Genomic DNA, 27,148 nt, shown 5'->3' with positions numbered 1-27,148 from the left:
GGGTTGGAGGCAGCTGTGGGGGTGCAGGGAAGGCAGCTGGGATGGGGCGGGATGGTGAAGGGAGCTTGGAGTCCTTCCTGGAGGCCACCGGCAGCTGGGAGGCGCACACACAGAGGAGCACCACGCTCCAGTACTTTCCGTAGGAAGCGTCTTCTGGAAGCGTGGGGTGTTCTGGGGCCACTCGAACTCACATTTTCAGCTGACTCAGATATCTTGCCAGCAGTTTTTCCACTGTCATTTCAATTAAAAATACCGGGGGCCTGTCTCTGGCAGCCCTTAGGGTAATCATCAGCAGTACCGGGCACACAGGACTCACGTCTGGGCCCAAGGCTCTGCAGCTGTGTCACCCTCCAGCTTCGGAAGCCCAGGCATGGGCCTTGGGGGTCAACACTCTTAGTGTGAAAGCTCTGCCACTGCCCTGCTGCTGCATCTTGAGTCCGTGACTTACACCTCTTAGAGACTCAGCATCCCCACCTCTAAAATGGGCTCAATATTGACCACCAGCACCGGCGCATCACGAATTGGAAAATAAGCTAATACATGTAAAAATATCTAGCACGGTGCCTGGCTTAAAACCAAATGCTCCACACACGTAAGCATCCCTTTTTGATGTTACAAATTAGGGGTGGGAACTGAGAGGAGCCATGGAGGAGCACAGGCAGGGGTGGGGAAGAGGCCGTGCAGAGGAGCAGCTGAGGCGTGGGTGGACGGCGGGTGGTGGGTGCTATGCTGTGAATGTTGGAGTTTTTGTGAGTTTGTCTACACAACCACTAAATTTTCCTGCAGCTAAAATCCCAGAAGCAGGAACGCTCATGCTGGCAAAGGCAGACTCGGTGTGGGCTTGGGCAACAGCCTGACGTAAGTGGATCTGGCAAGGCCGCGGGAGCTTTGGCAGCCGAGCCCCTGGCGCAGAAGCATCCTCATCAACACAGTGTTGTCGGCGCTCCCGGGCCTCTGGCTCATCCCTGTTTCTTAGCAACTGCCCTATTTTGGGGGAACACTGAGTGCCACAGGGAAGTTGGCCTGGAAGCACGTGCAAGACAGGCAGCCCCTTCAGTCAACAGGCAGCCCCCCGTTCCCAGCAGCCTGGCCCCCTGATACCAGCTGCCATCTCCCAAGGCAATGTGACCAGACTAGAAGACCTCTGAGAGGCAGTTCAGCCACTCCACAGGTCTCTAAGCAGCTTCCAGGACCCAAGCTCACGAGAGAGGCCCTGGTCATCCCCTGGGCCCCCAGGCAATAGCCCCGCTGCCATCTGTTATGCTTCCAACCATCTGAGTAGCTGCTATGGTAGGAAAGAAAGACACTCAACAAAACACACCAGGCCCTCAACACTCACACCCAGGGCCAGGCACAGAGGGCCCCTCGATCCATGAAACACCCCAAAGCGAGTCCAGGTCTTCCCTAACATTCCACAACCAACAAAGGTGTTCTAGAAGGTTCTGGGATATGAATGCCTGCTGGATGTTTGTTCTTTCTCCACTTTGACAACATCATTTTATCTTTGCAAAATTTGTTTTGGGGAATTAAAGAATTCCACCAGGGCCAGGCTTCTTGGCAGAGGCAGCTGAGCTCAGATATGTATTATTAATACTAACATTTTCTTGTCGTGATTGCACACCCAATTTAAAATGAATTATCCAATTAAGCTAAGAAGGTGATGCGTTCTAATTCCAGGAATAGGTTGCCAATGACTTTGTCTTGACTGTTCTCCCCGAAACCCCTTCCAATTAAGTAAAGATTGTTCAGTACATCGTGAGGCTAAGCCAAGAGGTTGCTGTGGAGACGGGAGGATTTTTCATCCTATCACCATTTTCATTTCTTGATGAGAAGGGAGCCAGCAGAGCTTTCAGCCTCCCCCAGGGTTGAATGTTCACCGCCAGCAAGGACAAAAGGTCTGCTGGACGGGAGAAGATGAGGGGCTGTGAAAGCTTCCAGGTCTCCCTCTGCAACAACAGAGAGAGCCCGTGCCTTCAGCTTCTCGTGAGCAGAAGACAGTTGCCCACCTTATGGGAATACCAGAGCCTATCCTTTTTCCCTCTCCATCCTCATGCTGAAGGTGTGATAGGGCCAACTCGGCCAGCAGAGAGAAATGGCACCTGGCCAGAAAGATCAAGGTTGTATGGTCGGGTGTAAAATCCATGCCAAGAACAGTAAGAGGAGACACAGATTTTTATTTCTAAAATGGAAATCTGATCATAGCACTCTCTTGCTTTTTTTAAGAGACAGAATTTTGCTCTTTCACTCTGTTGACAAGGCTGGAGTGCAGTGGTACAATAAGAGCTCACTGTAGCCTCTACCTTCCTGGGCTCAAGTGATTCTCCTGCCTCAGCCTCTCCAGGAAGTAGGACTACAGGTGTGCACCACCATGCCCAGCTAATTTTTTGTCATTTTTGCTCATCTATTATTATTATTCGGTTTTTGTTTTTTATTTTATTTTGTAGAAACAAGGCCTCACTATATTGCTCAGGCTGGTCTCAAAATTCCTGGGCTGAAGCGATCTTCTCATCTTAGCCTTCCAAAGTACTAGGATTACAGGCGTGAGCATTTCCCATCCCCTCCCCCATCTCTTGTTTTTAACTCTTTTTTTAATGTATTTTTATTTTTATTTTTTTGAGATGGAGTCTCGCTCTGTCGTCCAGGCTGGAGAGCAGTGGTGCGATCTCGACTCACTGCAACCTCCGCTCCCAGGTTCAAGCGATTCTCCTGCCTCAGCCTCCTGAGTAGCTGGGATTACAGGCGCACACCACCACGCCCAGCTAATTTTTGTATTTTTAGTAGAGACGGGATTTTCACCATGTTGGCCAGAATGGTCTCGATCTCCGACCTCATGATCCACCCGCCTCAGCCTCCCAAAGTGCTGGGATTACAGGCATGAGCCACCGCGCCAGGCCAGCTTTTAACTCTTCATTGGCTCTCACCACAGAGTTCCAACTCTTTAGCATGCTATATTCCACACTTCAATCCCCACTCACTTTTCCAACCACATCTCGCCCTCACTCCCAAGATACGCTGTGCTTGAAAGGTCAAACTCATTCATACGTCCCTGCCTCTGCTCACACTGTTCCCTTCTTGGTTTATCCCTTCCTAACTTTTTTCAGCCAGGTAAACTCATTCTCGTTCCTTAAGATCCAGATCAAGTGTCTTGACCTCCGGAGGCGTTCCCTCTGCCTCTACTTCCCTCCCTGCTCTCCAGGAAGGCCCCAGCATTGGTTATGCCAGCATTTTACACAGGGTTCTCTACTAAAATTGGTTTCATGTCTGCCTCCCCGACCAGCTGCTGAGCCCCTCAGGAGGAGGGAGGTATTTTCAAAGGGATGGCTGGATGGCTGAGGAAAAGGCGGAGGTGAAAGAAGAGGCCATGTCAACTGGAGGTGGATGTATAATGTAAAACCCTAGGCTAGGCACTGTAGCTCATGCCTATAATCACAGCGCTTTGGGAGGCCAAGGCAGGCAGATCACCTGAGGTCAGGAGTTCGAGACTAGTCTGGTGAAAACCCGTCTCTATTAAAAATACAAAAACTAGCTGGGAATGATGGGGTGCGCCTGTAATCCCAGCTACTCGGGAGACTGAGGCAAGAGAATCACTTGAACCTGGGAGGCAGGGGTTGCAGTGAGCTGAGATCGCGCCACTGTACTCCAGTCTGGGCAACAGGAGTGAAACTGTGTCTCCAAAGAAAAAAAAAAAAAAAAAAAAAAAAAGCAAAGCCTTATTCAGAAGTGGTTAATGCTGTGAATCCCAGCAGGAACTCCTGCCCCTCAGGCTTGGCCCATAAGGTGCCTGGCAGTTGTCAGGGCAGTGACAGAAATGCTCTGGGCATCGGCCCCGCTCTTCTCTACTCTAAGAAGAAGGGTCCATCTGTCTGATGTTAAGGAGTGAAAGAGTTGTTAGCTTGTTAACAAATAAAATATCTGCAAAAGATCTTTACTGTTACATCAGGTAAACCTAAGGAAAAAAAAAAAGCTTATCAAAAAATTCAAACCATCAGAACTACAGTAACACACCCAACTCCAACTCCCAGGGCTTAAAGCGAGACCAAGGGAAAAAGCTGTTTGGCAGAGGGGACGTGTAAAATGCCCAGGCCTCAACTAAATGCCCTGTTTAGGCCTCTACGGGCTCTGGTTTCTGCCCCTCACAGGCTCAGCCACAGGCGCCTCCCATGACCTGTGTGTTTCTCAAATGAAAACAGGGGCCTTTCATCCACGCCCAGGTTGCAAAACACGCTGCTCCCTGGAAGGGGCATCACTCCTTTCTTGGAATTCTAATTGGGTTTGCCCCATAGCCTCTTCAAAAGCTTACCTGGGAGAAGCAGTGCCCTGGCAGAGCTCGGCTGCGGAACCCTGGCCCTCCAGACTTTCCCCGCACCTGCGCCACACGCACGCCACAGAACCGCAGATGCAGGAAGGAGCCTCTGAGCACAAAGATCAGAGCCTCCAATCCCAGCACTGCCCATCGGGGATTGGCGCCCCCCGGGTCGCCTTCTCTTCCCAGTTATCTATTAAAATCATGTACACTTCTAGGCCAAGGAGCTGCTCAATTCCCAGCAACTCTGAATCCCTCCAAGGCAGGACTCGTCTTGGGTGGACCTGTCTCCACCCCGGGGACTTGCCTCAGCGACGTGTCTTTGATTCTAGTGTCACACCCGTCACAGAGTCTAGTATTACACCTGCTGCAGAATCTAGGTGCTGTGCCTGTCATGGGGAGCAGTTTCCTTTTAGGATTTGCTGAATTGAACCATCACTTATAGAGAGAAACCAACACTCTCTTTTTAAGTGTAATTTTGAAAATCTAAACAAAAAGCCCAGCAGTGTCTGAAATACAGTCATGCATCGCTTAACAACGAGGCTACGTTCGGAGAAATGCGTCGCTGGGCAATTTCATGGCTGTGCAAGTATCACGGCTGTGCGAGTATCCTGCCTCAGTCTCTCGAGTAGCTGGGATTACAGGCGCACCCCACCGTTCCCAGCTAGTTTTTGTATTTTCAGTAGAGACGGGGTTTCACCAGACTAGTCTCGAACTCCTGACCTCAGGTGATCTGCATGCCTTGGCCTCCCAAAGCGCTGTAATTACAGGAATGAGCTACAGTGCCTAGATACAAACCTGGAGTGTCTAGCCTATCACACACCAAGGCTATGCTATATGCTCTTAGGCTACAAACCTGTACAGCACATTACTGTACTGAATACTGTATGTAGGCAACTGTAATACAATAGTAAGTATGTATGTACCTCAACATATCTACACATAGAAAAGGTACAGTAAAAATATGGAATTATAGCCTTATAGGACCGCTGTTATATATGTGGTCCATTGTGGACCAGACATTATGTGGTACATGACTGTATATGGAGGTGGCACAGGGTGAATTTTGTCCGTCCCGGAACTATGCTGACATCCTCATCCCCAGTACCAATGACTAGAACCTTATTTAGAAAGGGTCTTTGCAGACGTAACCAAGTTAAGATGAGGTCATACTGCATTAAGGTGGGCCCTAATCCAATGACCGGTATCCTCATAAGAGGAAAATTGGCCAGGCACTGTGGCTAATGCCTGTAATTGCAGCACTTTGGGAGGTTGAGGCGGGCAGATCACAAGGTCAGGAGTTCAAAAGCAGCCTGGCCAACATACTGAAACCCCATCTCTACTAAAAATACAAAAATTAGCCAGGTGTGGTGGTGCATGCCTGTAGTCCCAGCTACTCGGGAGGCTGAGGCGGGAGAATCCCTTGAACCCAGGAAGCAGAGGTTGCAGTGAGCCGAGACCATGCCATTGCACTCCAGCCTGGGTGACACAGCGAGACCCTGTCTCAAAAGAAAAAAAAAAAAAAGATACTCTGGACACACAGAATGGGGAGAACGTCATGCGATGATGGAGGCAGCAATCCTAGTGAGGCAGCTGCAAGCCAAAGCATGCCAGGGACTGCTGGCAAGCCCGGGGTTGGGGAGAGGCCAGGGAGGAGTCCGCCCGAGTCAGGGGGAGCACAGCTCTGCGGACACCCTGCTCTGGACATCTGGCCTCCAGAACTGCGAGACAACACATTCTGTTGTTTTAGGCCACCTACAGTTTGTGGTCATCTGTTCTGGCAGTCCTAGGAAACTACAAGACAATAAACAAAAAGCAGTGACTGCTTTTTTTTTTTAATCACTCATTAATATCAACTTTCATGACATAAATGGTGTGCATTTGAGTAGTGGACACATCAGTGTTTTATCCATTTGCTCACTCGTCTAGCATTTACTAAGCAACTAATACGTGCTAGACCCTGTCTGAGGTACCAGGGCGACAAAAGTGGTGCAGCCAGAAGGCCACGATGACAGCAGCTGTATACAGACAGCTAGGACACAATACAGTCAGTTTTATAAATACGCATCACTGGAATGATGAGCCGTCACTGAGTGGGTGCCTGATACTATGCTAAGCACCTTGTCCACATCATCTTATCACCTCTTTTCATCTTCACCTAGTCCGACGAGGAAAGGTGCTATTCCCATCGCCACTTTCCAATGGGTGAACTGAGACTCTGAGGCTGAGGGACCGCCGGACCATAACCTCGAGGGCTACGGATACCAAGCCCCCACCAGTCACTAAGAGAGCCCAGAAGGTAGAGACTGGCTCCAACTGTAGGTACTCAGAGCAGTGCCAGAGCTTTGACTCAGAGCTGTGAGGGAGAGTCATTTAAATAAGAAAGCATCTTCGCAGTCGAATTTTCATAAAAGATTAAATATATTAAAATACGCAACTGAGGAAAGAAACTGCTGTCGTCTGTCTTCAGTCATTAAAAAGCACGACAAAGTGCTCCTGACAGGTCCTAAGTGAAAAGGGCCATTATACTCAGATCCGGCGTTTCCCTATCTCCATGTACCTGAGCAGCAACGTAGCAACAAAGGTTTTGATCTTCTTTTTTTTTTGACACAGAGTCTCGCTCTGTCTCCAGGCTGGAGTTCAGTGGCGTGATCTCGGCTCACTGCAACCTCCGCCTCCTGGGTTCAAGCGATTCTCCTGCCTCAGCCTCTGGAGTAACTGGGACCACAGGCACCCACCACCACACCCAGCTAATTTTTGTATTTTTAGTAGAGACGGGGTTTCACTATGTTGGCCAGGCTGGTCTCGATCTCTTGACCTCATGATCCACCCACCTTGGCCTCCCAAAGTGCTGGGATTACAGGCTTGAGCCACTATGCTCGGCCTCTTCTTCTTTCTTTAATAAATTGTGCTAAATGTTTTTAAAAGAGACAGAGGTCTTGCTGTGTTGCCCAGGCTGGACTTGAACTCCCGAGCTCAAGTGATCCTCCCAGGTTCTAATTTTCTTCCATGCGCTGTCTGAAATTTTCAAATTAGTGATAGAGAAACTATCATCTGTATTATCATTCTGACTCATGCTTCACTGTGCCTACCCTGTTTGGGGCCCTGTTCTCAGCCCTGCACATGTGTGAACACAGTGAATCCCATCACAGCCCCATAGTGTAGACGCTACTATTATACCCACTTTACAGAAAAGGGAGCTGAGACTCAGAGAGATGAGGCAACAGGGCCACAGTCATGGAGCTGGATTCAAACCCAGATGATCTGGGCTGGAGCTCAGGCTGTAACCACCTGGCTATGATAGTCTGAGAGGGGAGGAAGAGAACACGCTTAGGAGCAGCAATGATTAAAGTGCCTCAGCCCCAACCCGAATGCATGGGCACAAGGACGACCCTCCTCTGGGGCCTTCCTGACCGCGTGGGCACAGGGACGACCCTCCTCCAGGACCTTCTGCAAGTTTGCACACTTTTTCCACTTTTTTCTCTGCTAAAAATATAACATATAACATAAAAATAATGATATTCTCATGCTTGTCTACTCAAGCAGGAAAAATTCCCTATTAGGACAAACCGAGGGATGTGCAGTTGCAGCCAAGAGGGAAGAAATGACAGCTAGCAATGGACAGGAGAGATGACAGGAAAAAGGACACAGCTGCTGAGTTCAGCGGCCACCTGATGTCTGCACTGAAAGGCTCTGCATGAATGTTAGTGAGGAAGAGGAGGAGGACGCCGAGAAGGAAGAGAACAGTAAAAGGCAAACGGTGAGGCTGAGCTGTACGTGGCGCTGAGAAACACACGCGGTTCAGGGCAGCTCCAAGTTCAGGGTGGCACACACAGCAGTGGCCCAGGTGGCTTCGCATCCACAAAGACTGCTCCAATCTTTCTCTCAAGCGAGAGGCCAAGCCACTTAAGACTGCCATTTCTGTGAGTCAAAAATGGTCACACGCTGGCAATACACACAGTCAACTTACACCTGTCATCACAGAGTGACACTGGCAAAACGGAAGGAAGAAAGCAGTTGTCGGAAAATGACAAATAGAGTGTAGTTTTCATCACCTTTTTTTGACATGCCTCCTCTTCCTCCCTTTCTCCATCCCCTCCTTTTTTCCTCTCCCCTCCATTTCCCTCACCCACCTCTTTTCTCATCTTCCTTCCTCTCCCTCTTGTCTTTACAAACTGTATTGAGTCAAACTTTCCATCTTACCACTTGAGAGCATTTTATAAGGAAGAATCAAACAGCCATGTGTGCACATGTACATGCGTGCATGCACATGTACATGCGTGCATGCGCACGTATGTGTGTGCATATGGCAATAGCCGTGTGTGCATGTGGACATGTGTGTGTGCAAGTGAGCGTGTGCCTGGGGGCATGTGCATATGCATGTGTGCATGTGTATGTGCATGTGGACATCTGTGTGGGCATGTGTGTGCACATGTGTACATCTGTGTGGACATGTGGACATATGTGTGTGCATGTATGGGCATGGGTGTGTGCATGTGTACATCTGTGTGCATGTGGGCATGGGTGTGTGCATGCAGACATCTGTGTGTGCATGTGGACATGGGTGTGTACATGCGGACATGTGTGTGCATGTGGACATCGATGTGTGCATGTGGACATCTGTGTGTGCATGTGGCTAAGGGTGTGCACATGTGGGCATGTGTGTGCACATGCGGATGTGTGTGTACATACGGGCATGTGTGCATGTGGGCATATGTGTGTGCATGTGGACATCGGTGCATGTGGGCATGGGTGTCTGCATATGGACATCTGTGTTTGCATATGGACACTGTGTGCATGTGGGCATGTGTGTACATGTGGGCATGGGTGTGTACATGTGGACATTGTGTGCATGTGGGCATGGGTGTGTGCATGTGGGCATGGGTGTGTGCATGTGGACATCGGTGTGTGCATGTGGACATGTGTGTGCATGTGGGCATGGGTGCGTGCATGTGGACGTGTGTGTGCATGTGGTCATGGATGTGTATATAGGGACATGTGTGTGCATGTGGACAGGGGTGTGTGCATGTGGACATCTGTGTGCATGTGGACATGGGTGTGCACACGTTGACGTGTGTGCACGTGGGCATGGGTGTGCACATGTGGGCGTATGCATGCTTGTAGCGTGTGTGCACGTGGGCATGTGTCTGCATGTGGACATCTGTGCATGTGGGCATGTGTGTGTGCATGTGCACAACTGCATGCGGACATCTGTGTGCATGCAGACGTGTGTGTGCACGTGGACGTGTGTGCATGTAGGCATGGGTGTGTGCATGTGGGCATGTGCCTGCATGTGGACATCTGTGCATGTGGGCATGTGTGCATGCAGACATCTGTGTGCATGCGGACATGTGTGTGTGCATGTGGACGTGTGTGCATGTGGGCATGGGCGTGTGCATGTGGACGTGTGTTTGCATGTGGACATCAGTGTGTGCATGTGGGCATGGGTGTGTGCATGTGGACATCTGTGGGTGCATGCGGACATCTGTGGGTGCATGTGGATACGTGTGTGCATGTGGACATCTGTGTGCATGTGGACATATGTGCATGTGGGCATGGGTGTGTGCATCTGGACACTGTATGCATGTGGGCATTGGTGTGTGCATGTGGGCATGCGTATGTGCATGTGGACACTGTGTGTGCATGTGGGCATGTGTGTGCATGTGGGCATGTGTGTTTGCATGTGGACATCTGTGTGCATGTGGGTGTGTGTGCATGTGGGTGTGTGCATGTTGACGTGTGTGCATGTGAGCATGGGTGTGCACATGTGGACATGTGTGTGCATGTGGGCATGGGTGTGTACACGTGGACATGTGCGTGCATGTGGGCATGGGTGTGCGCATGTGGGCATAGGTGTTTCTATGTGGGCGTGTGTGTGCATGTGGGCATGGGTGTGTACATGTGGACATCTGTAGGTGCATGCGGACATCTGTGGGTGCATGTGGACACGTGTGTGCATGTGGACATATGTGCATGTGGGCATGGGTGTGTGCATATGGACACTGTGCATGTGGGCATGGGTGTGTGCATGTGGGCATGGGTATGTGCATGTGGACACTGTGTGCATGTGGGCATGTGTGTGCATGTGGACATCTGTGTGCATGTGTGTGCATGTGGGTGTGTCTGCATGTTGACGTGTGTGCATGTGAGCATGGGTGTGCCCATGTGGACATGTGTGTGCATGTGTGTGCATGTGGGCATGGGTGTGTACACGTGGACATGTGTGTGCATGTGGGCATGGGTGTGCGCATGTGGGCATAGGTGTTTCTATGTGGGCGTGTGTGTGCATGTGGGCATGGGTGTGTACATGTGGACATCTGTAGGTGCATGCGGATATCTGTGGGTGCATGTGGACACGTGTGTGCATGTGGACATATGTGCGTGTGGGCATGGGTGTGTGCATATGGACACTGCATGTGGGCATGGGTGTGTGCATGTGGGCATGGGTATGTGCATGTGGACACTGTGTGCATGTGGGCATGTGTGTGCATGTGGACATGTGTGTGTGCATGTGGACATCTGTGTGCATGTGTGTGCATGTGGGTGTGTGTGCATGTTGACGTGTGTGCATGTGAGCATGGGTGTGCACATGTGGACATGTATGTGCATGTGTGTGCATGTGGGCATGGGTGTGTACACGTGGACATGTGTGTGCATGTGGGCATGGGTGTGCACATGTGGGCATAGGTGTTTCTATGTGGGCGTGTGTGTGCATGTGGGCATGGGTGTGTACATATGGACATCTGTGTGTGCACGTGTGCATGCATGCAGGCATAGGTGTGTACATATGGACATCTGTGGGTGCATGCGGACATTGTGTGCATGTGGACATGTGTGTGCATGTGGACATATGTGCATGTGGGCATGGGTGTGCACATGTGGACATGTGTGTGCATGTGGGCATGGGTGTGCGCATGTGGGCATAGGTGTTTGGGCGGGTGTGTGCATGTGGGCATGGGTGTGTATATGTGGGCATGTGTGCATGTGTGTATGGGTGTGCACATGTGGACGTGTGTGCATGTGGGCATGGTCGTGTGCATGTGGACATCCATGTGTGTGCATGTGGACAGGTGTGTATGTGTATACTCGTGTGTGTGTGCATGTGGACAGGTGTGTATGTGTATACTCGTGTGTGTGTGCATGTGGACAGGTGTGTATGTGTATACTCGTGTGTGTGTGCATGTGGACAGGTGTGTATGTGTATACTCGTGTGTGTGTGCATGTGGACAGGTGTGTATGTGTATACTCGTGTGTGTGCATGTGGACAGGTGTGTATGTGTATACTCGTGTGTGTGTGCATGTGGACAGGTGTGTGTATACTCGTGTGTGTGTGCATGTGGACAGGTGTGTGTGTGTATACTCGTGTGTGTGCATGTGGACAGGTGTGTGTGTGTACACTCGTGTGTGTGTGCATGTGGACAGGTGTGTGTACACTCGTGTGTGTGTGCATGTGGACAGGTGTGTATGTGTATACTCGTGTGTGTGTGCATGTGGACAGGTGTGTATGTGTATACTCGTGTGTGCATGTGGACAGGTGTATATGTGTATACTCGTGTGTGCATGTGGACAGGTGTATATGTGTATACTCGTGTGTGTGCATGTGGACAGGTGTGTGTGTATACTCGTGTGTGTGCATGTGGACAGGTGTGTGTGTACACTTGTGTGTGTGTGCATGTGGACAGGTGTGTGTACACTCGTGTGTGTGCGCATGTGGACAGGTGTGTATGTGTATACTCGTGTGCACGTGCATGTGGACAGGTGTGTATGTGTATATTCGTGTGTGCATGTGGACAGGTGTATATGTGTATACTCGTGTGTGCATGTGGACAGGTGTATATGTGTATACTCGTGTGTGTGTGCATGTGGACAGGTGTGTATGTGTATACTCGTGTGTGTGCATGTGGACAGGTGTGTATGTGTATACTCGTGTGTGTGTGCATGTGGACAGGTGTGTGTATACTCGTGTGTGTGTTCATGTGGAGAGGTGTGTATGTGTATACTCGTGTGTGTGTGCATGTGGACAGGTGTGTATGCATATACTCGTGTGTGTATGCATGTGGACAGGTGTGTGTATACTCGTGTGTGTGTGCATGTGGACAGGTGTGTATGTGTATACTCGTGTGTGTGCATGTGGACAGGTATATCTGTAGAAGGAAAGACATGGAGCAATTTCTTCTGGTGGCCAAAGACTACATGACACAACAGGATAGGAGGCTTCTCCTGCCCTTACTGCCAGCTCCAGCTCGATGCTTGGGGCTGCTCAAAGTTCATGTGGCCAGTCCCCATGCTCTGTCCGGCAAGAGAGAAAGGTGCAGTGCAGGCAGGCCACACCAGCCACCTGGACTCCTGACCTTGGACTCTACCTGATGCACATCGTTTGCTGGGATTTTTCAATACTGAAGTTGTTTCTTTTTTTTTTTTTTTTGTTCTAAGAGACAGGATCTTCCTCTGTTGCCCAAGCCCAAGCTGGAGTGCAGTGGTGCAATCATAGCTCACTGCAGCCTCAAACTCCCAGGCTCAACTGATCCTCCCACCTCAGCCTCCCAAGTAGCTGAGACTACAGGCATGCACTTCCACACTTGGCTAATTTTTAATTCTTTGTTGCGACAGAGTCTCGCCATGTTGCCCAGGCTGGTCTCAGACTCCTGGACTCAAGTGATCCTCCTGCCTCAGCCTCCCAAAGTGCTAGAATTAGGTGTGAGGCGCCATGCCCAGCCTGAGGCTCTTGGTAATAAAACTTCTTAGGTTGTAATACACTTTGGACAGCCTGACTGCCTACCTGGAACTCAAGACATTCAAAGGGAAAGGAAATGAACAGCCCAGAAGGCAGGGTGTGTGTGTGTGCCTTCTGGCTGGGAACCTGGGCGGACCAGCGGGGTTCAAATCCGGGCTCTGCCACTCACTGGCTGTGTGCACCTGGGCAGGTTGCTCGTCTAAGCCTCTGTGTTCTCACATGTGTAAGGAGGATGATGACGGCAGCACCTGTCTATGGGGCTGTTGTAAAGTTTAAAGGAGACAAGGGGAAGAAGTGCTCAGCACAGCACCTTAGACGTCTAACAGAAAGTGCCAGAACATACTTGACTGAAGGCTATGAAACTGCTCTCTCTGGAGATTTAAAAATCTGCCCAAGGGAGATCAGATGTAGTCCAAACAGAATGGCTTTGCTAATTTTGTGAGCAGTCATTTCCAGCCCAGGACATCCCTTCATGCTAAAGAGACACAACCCTTAAAGCCCCAGGCCGGAAGAGATGAGTCCAGTCCCAGACACAGAGGGAGGACTTCTTTTTTTGATACCATGATTGAAAACAACGAAAATGCTTTTTGAGTCTCAAAGCCCAGCTTTTAGGCACTCTGCCAGCAGGCAATGGGAGTGTTTTCCTTCAGCAGCCCCAGCTCCCACTGCAGAACTTAGAACCTGGGAAAACACACAAAACAGTAAGCCGTCTGCGAGGCTTTCAGACAGTGCAATTTGCAAGAAGTGCTTTTATATTTTAGTAGGACTCTGCAGTAAGTCAGGATTAATTAATTGCTACATTAAAGGAGAGCACCTTTAGCATTTCAATGACATAATCACGTGCAATTACGATCATATAAAAGGAACACTTTATAATTAATGATGTCTCTACTTCCTGAAATGTATAATCCTTATGTCTTAAATTCCAAAGAGGTTGGCAGACAGCAGGCCCTAAATATAGATCAGGAACTAATATTTAAATCAGTTTTTAATTCACCTTTTAATATGAACAATAAAACCAGAACAAAAGCTTACCATTATCATGGCTCTAGCTCTTTATGTCTTAGAGACTAAATATGCAGCAACAACAGATTCAAACTGAAATGGCCAACAATTACAGGCCAGAAATGGTTCTCCTACACAGCAATAATTTTGCACTAGCAAGCACATTAAAACTGTTTTTCCAGAAATGCATTAAAACTCACCCCAGCTGTCCTGGTTTTGGCAACCACGCTATACTTATACTATCACTTAACAAAGCACTCTGCCTCATCTCTATGACTTAAAAATGAACGTGTTTTTTCTTCCAACTAGGGAAGTTTCCCATGAAGCTGCAAGCACCAGGTACCAAGCAGTGTTCTAAGTACTTAACATGTAATGGCTCGGCTGGTCATCACGACAATCCTGAGCCAGGATTCCTATTCCTATTATTATTCCTATGCTGATTCCTGTTTTATAAATGAGGATACTGAGGCACTGAACTGTTAAAAATTAATCTGCCAAAGCTACCACCTCCCAGGAAAGGTCCCTTTAATTGAACCACAAAGCAGACAGGATAAACAGACTTTCTGGATTTTAACATGCATTCTGTCATTCGACCAATTCAACATGAGGAAAGCCCCAGAGCCTGCCTGCATCTCATTTCTATTGTTAGCAAAGTTCTTCAGCAAACTCAGACGAAAAAGCAGAAGAAACAAAATGGGACCCTCAGTAACATCCAAAGGGCTTCCAGAGGGTGGGGAAAATCCCTACCGCACAGTTTTTCTCCAAAAAGAAGGCATACACTGCCCCTGTTTTATTTTCTAATTTGATTCATAGCACGCTATTATCTTCTTTCATCAGGGAACTACTCAGAGGGGATTCCACCCTCCCCAAGACGGCCTCATGCAAGGTCAAGGGTTTACCTTGTCATAATAGTATCGCAGGGCTCTGCTCAGCTTATCATAGTTCATATTTGTTTTGTTTTTTCGGAGTCCCCACAGCTTGGCCACTTCTTCTGCTTTGAGGAGCTTGAATTCACCATCGTTCGAGGTCCAGCAGATCAAATGCTCATGTTTCTGATCCAGCAGCAACTGCAACAGGAACTGCCACAGCGTGATTGCACTCTCCATACCTGCGGGGAGAGGAGGCCGGTCAGAGCTGGCGGTCACGATGCTGACCAAACTTGGCGGGGACAGCGGGGGCTTCAGAATGGGCAACGCAGCTGTCCCCTCCTTCCCCCGGTGAACCTAATAAAAAGTAAGCTTTCACATCCATCTCAATGGGCCACTCTGAACTGGGAGCTTCCTGGCTGCATTTCTGTAAGCAGCCACAATTCAGAAATACCGGGAGGCCCTGTGGTCCTCCTCTATTCACCACATATGTCCCCACGAGCGACAGCAATGCATGGGGAATAATGTGGAACCATGATTAACGACATGACCACTTGCAGAACGGGTCCCCATTCAAACCGTTCCCCACTTAACACAAGTGTCTATTCCCGCCCATCCTATCAATTTCTTTGTGGGTCTGTGATATAGTTTGGATGTGTCCCCGCTCAAATCTCATGTTGAATTGTAATCCCCAACATTGGAGGTGGGGCCTGGTGGGAAGTGACTGGATCCTAAGGGCGGATTCCTCATGAATGGTTTAGCACCATCTCCCTTGGTACCATACTTGAGTTAGTGACTGAGTTCTCATGAGATCTGGTCATTGTTAACAGTGTGTGGCACCTCAGCCCTCGCTCTCTCGCTCTTGCTCTGACCATGTGACATGCCCGCTCCCCCTTTGCCTTCTCCCATGATTGCAGGTTTCCCGGGGCCTCCCCCAGAAACCCAGCAGATGCCAGTATCATCCTTCCTGTACAGCCTGCAGAACTGTGAGCCAATTAAACCGCTTTTCTTTATAAATTATACAGTCTTGGGTATTTCTCTACAGCAATGTGAGAAAGAACTAATATAGTCGGTCTCTAACTAAAATGCTGGACCCCGTGCTAAGTGCACTTTATACAGGTGCCTGCAATATCTCTCCTGTGGTTGTGGTATACGTCTAAGTGTAACTGCCTTTCCTATGTGATGAGCTTCAGAGGAAGGGACTTTGCTGGATTACTTTGTATTGCCAGCACTCTGATAACCCACACAATGCTCAAAGCTGCCCAGACCATGGATGCTTGTGAAACTGAACAATCACTGCCAATTGCAGAGACCTTCCCTTTCCCGGCACTCATCATGCTGCAGGTCAAAGCCACCATCACAGGTGCACAGATGGGAAGAGCAATTTCTTCCATGAAGAGACAAAAACCTATACAATGTTATCCTTTTCCTTCGACTCTGGTGTGAACTTTTTAAATGCTATTCCTTCCGGCTAAAATGCTGTTCCCTAGCTTTGGAGCCTGCTGAACTCTTTCTCATCCATTGTGACCCAGCTCAAATCGGGCCTTCTCAAGGAAAGTTTTCCCCACTCCTGGGCAGTTTCTCAATTTCAGGCATTTGAGGACTTCCATGACAATAGGTAATGATTCAAAGTAGTAGTAGTAGTAATAATAATAATAATAATCCATTTGTGTTATCAATGCTCATTGCATTTTTAAAAAGGTGGCTAGACTGGCCTCAAAAGCTTTGCCACAGATCAACTGTTGTGAGTGGCACAGAGAGCTGGGGATCATCCCCTTAGATGGGAGGGAGACACTGAAGTCCTGGTGAGCGGGGGCTGGGGGAGAGAACCTGGAGTGACAGCAACCCGGGGGTCAGCTCTGGGAGACCTGGAAGCCAGAATAATTGCCTTGGGGAGGGTTATTTGTACTAATATTGTCAACCCCACAACTCCTCTCAATTAAAGGAAAGTAGACTAGGAGGGCTGTCCAGTTACCCACAGGGCATTTTATTTAGGGCTCTTTAAAGGGGATATTCTTCACAGAAATCAGTATTAACCACAATGGTCTGTAAGACAGTCACTATCATTTCATTGCTGGGTCAAAACCACCTTTGCATCTCCCGAGTCTTGCACGCCCCCATTTTGCTGGGATGCATGGCAGCTGACCAGCCTCAACTCCTCCTATGAACCACCCTTCTGATGACTTGGATATGAGCCACAACTTTCTTCTCTTCACTGGCACTAAGAATGGCTAACAGTTGTCGCAAATTCTTGAGATTTTCTTGGCCAAACACGTCAGACAGTCAGCTTTAACATGTCTTTGAAACTTTAAGTGCCCGCTCAGATGAATCTGCTCCTAAGGGCAGAAGGCTGCCGGTGGGTTTGGAGGTCTGCAGGGAAGGGGCTGTTGGGCCTCTGCTCGCATGCCAGGTGGGAAAGTGGTCAGCCACTGCCACCCTCCACTTTTAACTGACATCACGTTCCGAAGGGGACAGGAGGGCAGGAGAAACGTCTATCCATGTATCTTACACTTAGCGTTTCCACCTGCCGGGCCTCCTCGGAGCTTCCTGTGCATCACAGAATCACTTTGCGTTGCAATCCAACCCCGTGTGTCAGAGACCACGTCCTGGGCATGACTTATGAGAACCCATACGGCAGACTTGTTAAACGTTCTCAACTCCCCTCTCCTTAGGTGACTGTGTAGCCCTGCACTGGAGTGGCTGTGGGAGGAGTGCTGACATTGGGGCTTTGCCATGTGATTGCGTTTGGCCAGGAGACGGATGCGGGGAAGTGACAGCATCCCAATGCCGAGCTGGGGTCTTGGGAGGCATCATAAGTTGGTACTTTTCCTCCTGTGCTGCCAGGAAGCTGCTGCCCCAGAACGAGACACATGGAGGTGACCTGAACTCAACCCAAAGTCCGAAGCCAAGCCCCACCCGCCCAGCGTCTGAAACAGCATCAGTGACACTGACCTGTGAGAAAAATCAATGCCGCCATAAGCCAGTGATCCTGCGGCAACCTGTGACGCAGCACCACTGCGACAAAATACATGATGTCTTGGCTTAAAAAAAAAATTCTCCCTTTGCTGGGGTGCCGTTGTCTTTACGCTCTAGAGCTTGTGTTCAAAATCATGAGAAAGGCCAGCTGCGGTGGCTCACGCCTGAAATTCCAGCACTTTAGGAGGCTGAAGCAGATGGATTACCTGAGGTCAGGAGTTCAAGACCAGCCTGGCCAACATGATGAAATCCCATCTCTACTAAAAATACACAAAATCAGCCAGGCATGGTGGCCTGCGCCTGTAATCCCAGCTACTTGGGAGGCTGGGGCAGAATAGCTTGAACCCAGGAGGTGGAGGTTGCAGTAAGCCAAGATCGCGCCACTGCACTCCAGCCTGGGCAACAAGAGGGAAAATTCCGTCTAAAAAAAAAAAAATCATGAAAAAGTATGTTACTAGGTGTGGAGGGATTGGCTGATCACCTCTTTACTCAGAGGCCACACATGGGCTAAGTGGCAGCCATGGGTGCTATGGCCATAGCCTCAGGCAAAGGTAGAAGGAGAGAAAGAAAGAAAAAGGAGAGGAGAAAGCGTAGAAAGGGAACAGACAGAGGAGCAATGGTGGGGGTGGGGACCTACTGCTTCAGGGCCCCCAGATTTCTGGAATAAAGGAACTCGCCTAGAGAAGGCAAGGAGCTGTTCACTAGGAATCACAGAAATGTCCCCACGGTTCAACCAAGTTGCAGAGCTTGGGTGGCAGCTGCAGGCACAGGGGATCATCAGAGCATCACTCAGAGGGATTGCTACGCGCAACACCACTCCAGTGGAGGTGACTAAGGGCTCCAGCCTCTCCCATCTGAGGCATGCCCAGCCTCACCCCGTGCTGAGAGCCTCGTTCTCCTCTTCTTGCGCTCTCCTGAGCCACTCCTTGACCCTGGTGGATCCACCAGTTTCGATGACTGGGCAGTCACGTAGCCTTCCCGGTGGAAATCCCAGCCAGACATTACTCAGACCTGAGTTGAAAAACTACTTTCCTGTGAGCTTATCACTGCATCTACAAAGATCAGTCACTCCTGTCTACCTCACACCAGAAGTCGCTCTGAGGTATCGTGGAGGTCCCAGGCAGCTCTGGAACCCACCATCCTCTCTGGCCAGAGCCACCTGCATGATGAAAACGGGTGGCTGTATGTGGCAGAGGTTTGGGTAGGGGGACAGGTGGGCAGTGGGCCACCAGCTGCCACAATGCTCTCTGTATTGTTTTCGTTCCACTCGACGTAGTTTAACTATGAGGTCAAGTTTCATAATTTACACAACTATTTTCACATACAATCACACTGTACATTCCACTGCGCCTCTGCCAGCTGGAAATTTTGCCAGCTGGGGTGTTGGAAAACACAAACTTTCTACCATTGTGCTGGGAGGTACGCCCTTCCAAAAATGCTACAGATTTTCACGAACTCATCTATGAGTATCTCTCTCACCAGAAAAGAAATTTAAATGATTTTTTTTTCTAAATTAATTCCTCGATACCTAGAATCCTTAATGAAGTCCAAGGTCTTAACAGGCAGGTACAATAAAGCCTATTTATCCGGATGCCACTTTAAGGAATGCGAGTAATTCAGACAGCACTCTGTGGCTTTTATTAAATCAACAGTTGAAGAAAGTGGTTGTACTCGAGATTTACGTTTGATAGATTATAACGCACATGGAGGCCTGCTCTAAGTTAAAATGTTTCAGTCCGCCTAACTTTAATTAGCTGATTTCCCACCACTCTGAGCTTCAAATATGTAGAACACATAAAAGAAATGCTAGAAATCTTTTTTTAAAAATTCCTTTTATCTGATGAGAAAATGCTTATCTTGGCCAGGCGTGGTGGCTCACGCCTGTAATCCCAGCACTTTCGGAGGCCGAGGCGGGCAGATCACGAGGTCAGGAGATCGAGAACATCCTGGCTAACACAGTGAAACCCCGTCTCTACTAAAAATATAAAAACTTAGCGGGGCGTGGTGGCGGGCGCCTGTAGTGCCCGGGGAGGCTGAGGCAGGAGAATGGCATGAACCCGGGAGGCGGAGCTTGCAGTAAGCCGAGATCGAGCCACTGCACTCCAGCCTGGGCGATAGAGCAAGACTCCGTGTCAAAAAAAAAAAAAAAGAAGAAGGAAGGAAAAAAAAGAAAATGCTTATCTTTCCCCTGCCTGGACCCCCACTTTTTTAAGATTCAGTGGGTACATGTGTATGTTTGTTCCATGGGCATATTGCATAATGGCGGGGACTGGGCTTCTAGCATACCTGCCACCCAAATAGCCAACACTGCACCCAACAGGTAATCTTGTAGCCCTCACTCCCTCCCTCTCTCCCCACTTTTGGAGTCCCCAGTGTCTATTATTCCCGTCCTTATCAGACCTTATTTTGAATGTACAAAATTTTATCAGGTATTTTAACGCCATTCTTTTTGCAGAATTGAACTCTGTGCTTTCATACTGAGGCCCACCAGTCTGCTTTTAAAGGCATCATTGCTCTTACAGGAAGAGGTACCTCCTTCACATCTGATACTTTCTGGTTTCCTCTGACCTCACCTCAACCTTGCAGCCTGCAGGGCTTCCTGCCTCTGGCTGACCTCTCACCATTTCCACCAGCACTGACCAGGACCATGGTCACAGGTGGCTGAGGCCCACCCGCTCCTACTCCACAGGGCAAAACCACCTGTTACTTGCCCCAAATCCTTTCCCTTTGTAATGTAGAGCTGTGATCTGCCACGGTAGAGTGAAGTTAGATGATTTAGAGCAGCTTGTCAAATGTGAATCAAATGTATACCTCCTTTAAAGGAGCAGGAGGCAGGAGGAAAAGTGATATGCTCTCAGTGTTGACAATTTTTTTTTTTTTTTTTTTTTTTTTGAGGGAGTCTCGTTTTGTCACCCAGGCTGGAGTGCAGAAGCACGATCTCGGCTCACCGCAACCTCTGCCTCCCGGGTTCAAGCGATTCTCCTGCCTCAGCCTTCCAAGTAGCTGGGACTACAGGTGCGCACCACCACACCCAGCTAATTTTTTTGTATTTTTAGTGGAGATGGGGTTTCACCATCTTGGCCAGGATAGTCTCGATCTCCTGACCTCAGGTGATCCACCCTCCTCGGCCTCCCAAAGTGCTGGGATTACAGGCGTGAGTCACCGTGCCTAGCTGAGAAATTCCTTTGTTAAAAAATAATTTTCAAGAGGGTAAAATCATGGCTCTCATACAGATATCAAAACGAACACGTTCAAGATTTTATTTCACTCATAATTCAGTAGGGAACCAGGCAGACGTTATAATGAGTTCAAAAAAGCATCTGAATAATAGAGGCATTTATAGAAGAAGAATATTGAAATAAATGTGTAAATGGAGACAAAACTAGGGGTGGGAGCCAATGGCACTCTGTAAGACGGAATGCGGCTGTCTATAGAGGAGAATTATTTCACGATCAATTACCTATAGTCAACAACGTTGTAAAACAGCTTCCCAGAAATCAGAATCACATCTGGAGGGAGTCTTCTCTAGAGTCCAGAATGCAGTTTTTCACTGAAGCATAATTCTTTTCCTTTCAACTAGGTCTCACTCTGTTACCCAGGGTGGAGTGCAGTGGCACCATTTTGGCTCACTGCAGCCTCAGCCTCCTGGGGTCAAACAATCCTCCCATCTCTACCTCCCAAGTAGCTTGGGCTACAGGTATGCACCACCACGCCCTGCTAATTTTTTAATTTTTTGTGGAAATGGTCTCACTATGCTGCTCAGGAGTCTCCAGTTCCTGGCCTGATGCAACCCTCCTGTCTCAGCCTTTCAAAGTGCTGGGATTACAGGCATGAGCCATCGCATCGAGCTGCATATCTATTTTTTATAACTCAAAGCAAGTGCCAGTGAAGCACTTTCGTCTATTTGGAAGGTAAGCTCAGATTCCGGCATCCGACACTCTGGGTTCAACGGCAAAGACTCGCCCTGTCTGGCTGCGGGACTTTGGGGAAGTTACTTAACCTTTCTGTGCCTCAGTATCCTCATAGGTAAAACGGGACTGATACGATCAAAGTATCTCCCTTACAGGGTTGTTGTAAGAGTTACAGAAGTTACTAATGATGCACTTAAACTACACCTGGAGCAGAGTAAGTGCTATTTAAATGTTAACTACGATTACCTGTTAGGCTACAGCGACTCCTCGTCACAGAGCTGGCAGTGGAGTCACGTGGCCTTCGCCAGGCTGGAAGGCATTATGTAGATACTGCATCCACCTGGGCTCTTCGTCCAGGAGGCAATGAGCCCCCACACAGGCACTGAAATCCAGGAGACTCTTCAGCCACATGGCAACTGTGGTTTATAAGGTGACTTGGAGTATGCTTCTGTTTTGTAGTCTATCATCAAATGTGAAAGCACAAAAAATCTAAATGCTTGCAGAAAACTCAGATCCCGGAGTACAGATTCTCTGACTCCAGCTTAAGAAACACTGGTTTAAATGCTGACCCTGAGGCCTCCAGGCTGTGTGACCTCAGGAAAGAGGGTCCTTGGGGCTCTCACCTTCCCTGGGGGACACTCTGCTCCCATCTATGTGGCTTCTGTGGAGCGGGAACGGAGAGTTGTTGGGTCAAAGAGGGAAAAAAGAGAAATGTTCTAAATGACAAGCCAAGGGATGATGATGACACTGCTCATGGCCGCTGAGATAGGGCCCACAGGAGGACATTCACGGGCCAGTCAGGGCAAAAGACACAGAGTAGAGAGGCGTGGAGGGCCGAGAGTAAAGCGCTTGACCTCTGGCACAGAGGGGAGGGACATTTTTGCAGACTCTGAGTGATTATTTTCTGCCCTTATTCTGTTTTCAGCTTTTTGCACTTAAAGAATGCAGTTATGAAAATAGTTTGGAGGCCACGCGTGGTAGCTCACGCCTGTAATCCCTGCACTTTGAGAGGCCGAGGTGGGTGGATTGCTTGAGCCCAGGAATTCGAGACCAGCCTGAGCAAGAGTGAGACCCCATCTCTACAAAAAATACAAAAATTAGCTGTGTGTGGTGGTGCACGCCTGTCCACCCAGCTACTCTAGAGGCTGAGGTGAGAGGATTGCCTAAGCCTGGGAAGTAGAGGCTGCAGCGAGCTGTGATTGCGCCACTGCACTCCAGCCTGGGTGACAGAGCAAGACCTTCTCTCTTTAAAAAAAAAAAAAAAAAAAAAAGTTTTATGTCACTCTTTAGTCTTTCCAATTTTTTTTTAACTTTGATTCATTCTTTAATCCGACGGAGCCTCAAAGAGAAAGACGCTATTGACAGAAATAATGATCATTCTCATAACGCCGTGCCCGCCTCCGCCTACGTGAGAGCTGTCAGGTCACATGACACGATCCCAGCTTCAGGTGTCCCACCTCCTCCTGCCTCTGTCCCCCAAAGCTACTGGCCTGTTCTTGGAGGCTGATCTCCTTCCTGTCGGCCACAAGGTGGCGCCAGACGTCTTAATGTGAGTAGGAGCCGCACAGACTCCTTATGCAAAGTATGAGGTTTTTGCCTCCATTCTTAGAAGTCGAAATGCCCACTTATTTGTTCTTCTTTCTACTGATGGCAACCTAACACTTCCCTTTGCATGTTCCTTGTTTCATTTTTACTGAGGTGGGAGTTGAAGGGGCAGAATTAGCTTTGATTTTCTTAAGTTTCTATGTGGTGGGAACTAAAGAAACAAGGCAATTTAAAAAAAAAAAAGGCAATAAGAGCCCAAGAAAAGGAGAAAAACTTCTGGGTAAGGAATAAACAAAGTAGGTGCTCATGAGGTACACGTCTTTTTTCGTTTGTTAAGCTTTGCATGGTTAGAGAAATGAAGATGGATTTGAACACTTCTTCTGGAAAATTCTGGTGGGTTCAACTCCTCTGCCAGTATCTGCTATGCGTTTCCATGTCATGATGTTATCATTGTCTAAGACAAAGGGTAGAAGCCATTTCATTATAGAAAATGAACCCTGTACTTTAGTCAAAGAACTGGAAGACAACATTTTATATTATTGGGGATCTGCAATAACTCAGCACAGAGTAGTATAGGTGTTAAGTAAATAAGGATAATATTTGGGGGAAAAAACCAACTTATACAAGTTCTGAAGTCTTTTTTATTATTTTTGTGAGTTGGAAGACTATTAAATTTTATTTTCCTTTTTTTTTTTTTTTTTTTTTTTTTTTTTTGAGACGGAGTCTCGCTCTGTCGCCCAAGCTGGAGTGCAGTGGCCGGATCTCAGCTCACTGCAGCTCCACCTTCCGGGTTCCCGCCATTCTCCTGCCTCAGCCTCCCGAGTAGCTGGGACTACAGGCGCCCGCCACCTCGCCCGGCTAGTTTTTTGTATTTTTTAGTAGAGATGGGGTTTCACCGTGTTAGCCAGGATGGTCTCGATCTCCTGACCTCGTGATCCACCCATCTCAGCCTCCCAAAGTGCTGGGATTACAGGCTTGAGCCACCGCGCCCGGCCTAAATTTTATTTTCAAAGGACATTTAAATTATTTTAATCATTATCATTGTGTATAAAAAAGGGATGAGGCCAACTTCATGTCTCCCAAGCTTTTCATTTATTAAAAAGTATTTGCCTTCTGTGAATATCTACAAATTGTCCATTTTAAAAAGGGTAAACAAAAGTAGGTATTGCTCACCTATTTATTTACCCTTTACAGTCTGCAGTGGTTTTTGTTGTTTTATGGAGTTTTTTTGGTTTTTTGTTTTTTTTTTTTTTGAGACGGAGTCTTGCTCTGTCGCCCAGGCTGGAGCACAGTGGTGTGATCTCAGCTCACTGCAAGCTCCGCCTCCCAGGTTCAAGTGATTCTCGTGCCTCAGCCTCCTGAGTAGCTGGGATTACAGGAGTGCGCCACTGCATCCAGCCCATTTTGGTATTTTTAGTAGAGACAGGGTTTCACCATGTTGGTCTGGGTGGTCTCAAACTCCTGACCTCAGGTGATCCGTCCGCCTCGGCCTCCCAAAGTGCTGGGATTACAAGCATAAGCCACCGCGCCCGGCCCAGTCTGCAATGTTTTTTAAATAACTCTTCCATCTTGGGAAAGAGAAAGACTGCTGGGATTACATGCCTGTACGTGTTATATCTAGCACAATGCAAGGATTACTGGGTTTTTAATGAATGGATTACATGCCTGTAATCCCAGCACTTTGGGAGACCGAGGAGGGAGGACAGTTTGTGCCTAGGAGTTCAAGACCAGCCTGGGCAACATGGTGAGACCCCATCCCTACAAAAAATACAAAAATTAGATGGATGTGGTGGCACACACCTGTAGTCCCAGCTACTTGGGGAGCTGAGGCAGGAGGATCACTGAAGCCCAGGAGTTTGAGGCTACAGTGGGCCGTGATCGCATCGCTGCACTCAAGCCTGGGCAACACAGCGGGAACCTGTCTGAAAAAAAAAGAGAGAGAGAGAGATTTTTCAGATGAAATCACTGACAACCACTGAAATAACAACATATGCAATTTACTGTGTGTAAATTACCCCTCTTTCCTTCTGAAACTATGCCGTCTCTGGCTAAATTAGAAGTAACTCAATTGGTTTGTCAGTGACTTTTATATGGGTGAGTTTTCTTTGGAAAAGTAAATGATGGCTTCGTTAACTCCGGCTGAGAAAATGGCTTACAACCATTCTACTTCCTCCCACATAATTCACCCCACCCCACCCCACCACCATACAATCCAGCCCCATGTTATCCTACATTCTCAGAGTGGGCCCACACTAAGACAGAAAAGGGCCTATTTCCATCTGAGGCTGCCTCCTGTGGGTACCTCTTGATCTCTAACTTAACATTCCAAAACTCTGTAAGACGCCTGGTACAGAGTTTGTTCTTTCTGGGCTTAGAGAAGAAGAGGTGGTCAATCTGCAGGGTAAAGAAATAACTGGTTGTCCCAGAAGCACACCCTATTTCTCTGTACCACAAAGCAGCAAGGCAATTTAAATGAGATGGTGTGTGGAAAAAGCATGGCACCGCGCCAAAGGCGTATCTATGTTTTAAACCTTCAACAAGGTTTCTATGCCCCCTTCATATATGCCTTATATGAAGCCTTCCACAACACATAAACAGCTATTTATTTTGAGCCATAATTTCACTTGCATTACCCAGCACTTCCAACACAGCCCCTGACAAACAATAGGTACTCAATAAAAAAGGTGTGTAATGAATCACAATTTCTTTGGATCTCAATTTCTCTAAGATGGGTATTGTAAGATCTGACTTCACAGACTCTTCCAAAATGAGCTAACGAGCCTAGACAAAATAACTGTATTTTGCTTCCCCCTCCCTGACCCCCGGGAGAAAGATGAACTCCCTCCCTTCTCCAGTGTCGTCTTCACTGTCTTGAGTCCTGTATCCCGCCGCGTGGCTCACCAGGTAGCAACACAGAGTGTGCACTGTGTAGTCTTCAACACACACACGTCTTCATTTAATCTCTTCTTTGAAAACATCAGACAAAAATTTTATTGGGTGGTTAAAGGAACATAAGCCTCCTAGATCAAAGCAGCCAACTGGTCACCCGGCCTTCCCAAATTGAGGCTGTCGTTCATGAGAGCTGCTTGGTTAACCATATCCACCTCCCCCTATATCAACATCCCCAGGAAACAGATTTAGAAGTCCTGGGAACTGCAGGGAAAATCTTTTCAGGTAACCCACTGTATTAAAACAGCAGACCATGTCTTGAAAGATGAGTGGGGCTATAAAAACCAGAGGTTCCTACAACCTGCGATAGTCCCTAGGCCCCCTTAGAGTCTCACATGGAAGGACAGGCTCTGCTGACAATGCTTTTTCTTTAAACAGATGGGCTGTTCCTTCCCAGACGTTTTTGGACTAAAACCTGAACATTCACTTTCTTTGCAATTGTTTTTGTTGCCTGTGTTGTTTGCATTCTCTTAATTCTGGCTTGAAGCACGTCCCACAGTTCTCATACTTGGTAACATTCAGCTTCCTCTTCTGCAGGTTGCAGGCAGGAAACTGGAAAATGGGCCACAGGAAACCTGGCCTCCTACATCTGTCCCACTTTGTCACTGCAGCTCTGGTTTCATTTTGTCTTGTGTTTTAGCTCTGTTTTAACCTTCAGCACTGCAGCCCAACTCTGCCTTCTGAAACAAGACTGAGGTTCTTATCGCCCAAGAAAACTCAGAATTTTTGTTCTTCCCCAAAGTAATTAACCCTGTGAATTCAACAGGGAAAAAATGCTAAGCAGATTCTCCTAAATAGTAGTCATTTGGACCAGAGAAGTGATTCATTAGATGTAATAAAGCTATTAATAAATCCACAA

At 48.3% G+C, this 27,148-nt stretch overlaps 1 protein-coding gene across 3 annotated transcripts in view; it reads right to left on the bottom strand.

Moving 5' to 3' along the window:
- ELK3 (ETS transcription factor ELK3) overlaps positions 1–27,148 on the bottom strand; it is a 79,533-nt gene that overhangs the window by 34,568 nt on the left and 17,817 nt on the right. For 2 of the 3 annotated variants that reach the window (XM_015152478.3, NM_001194388.2), the window contains 1 exon segment: positions 14,942–15,150. In XM_015152478.3, coding sequence (XP_015007964.1) covers positions 14,942–15,148 — 207 coding nt within the window. In that variant the 5' untranslated portion in view covers positions 15,149–15,150. 3 annotated transcript variants of the gene reach the window in all.

The sequence above is a fragment of the Macaca mulatta genome, chromosome 11, assembly GCF_049350105.2.
Source record: "Macaca mulatta isolate MMU2019108-1 chromosome 11, T2T-MMU8v2.0, whole genome shotgun sequence".
Lineage (NCBI taxonomy): Eukaryota > Metazoa > Chordata > Mammalia > Primates > Cercopithecidae > Macaca > Macaca mulatta.
This window is presented reverse-complemented; position numbering and strand designations above follow the sequence as displayed.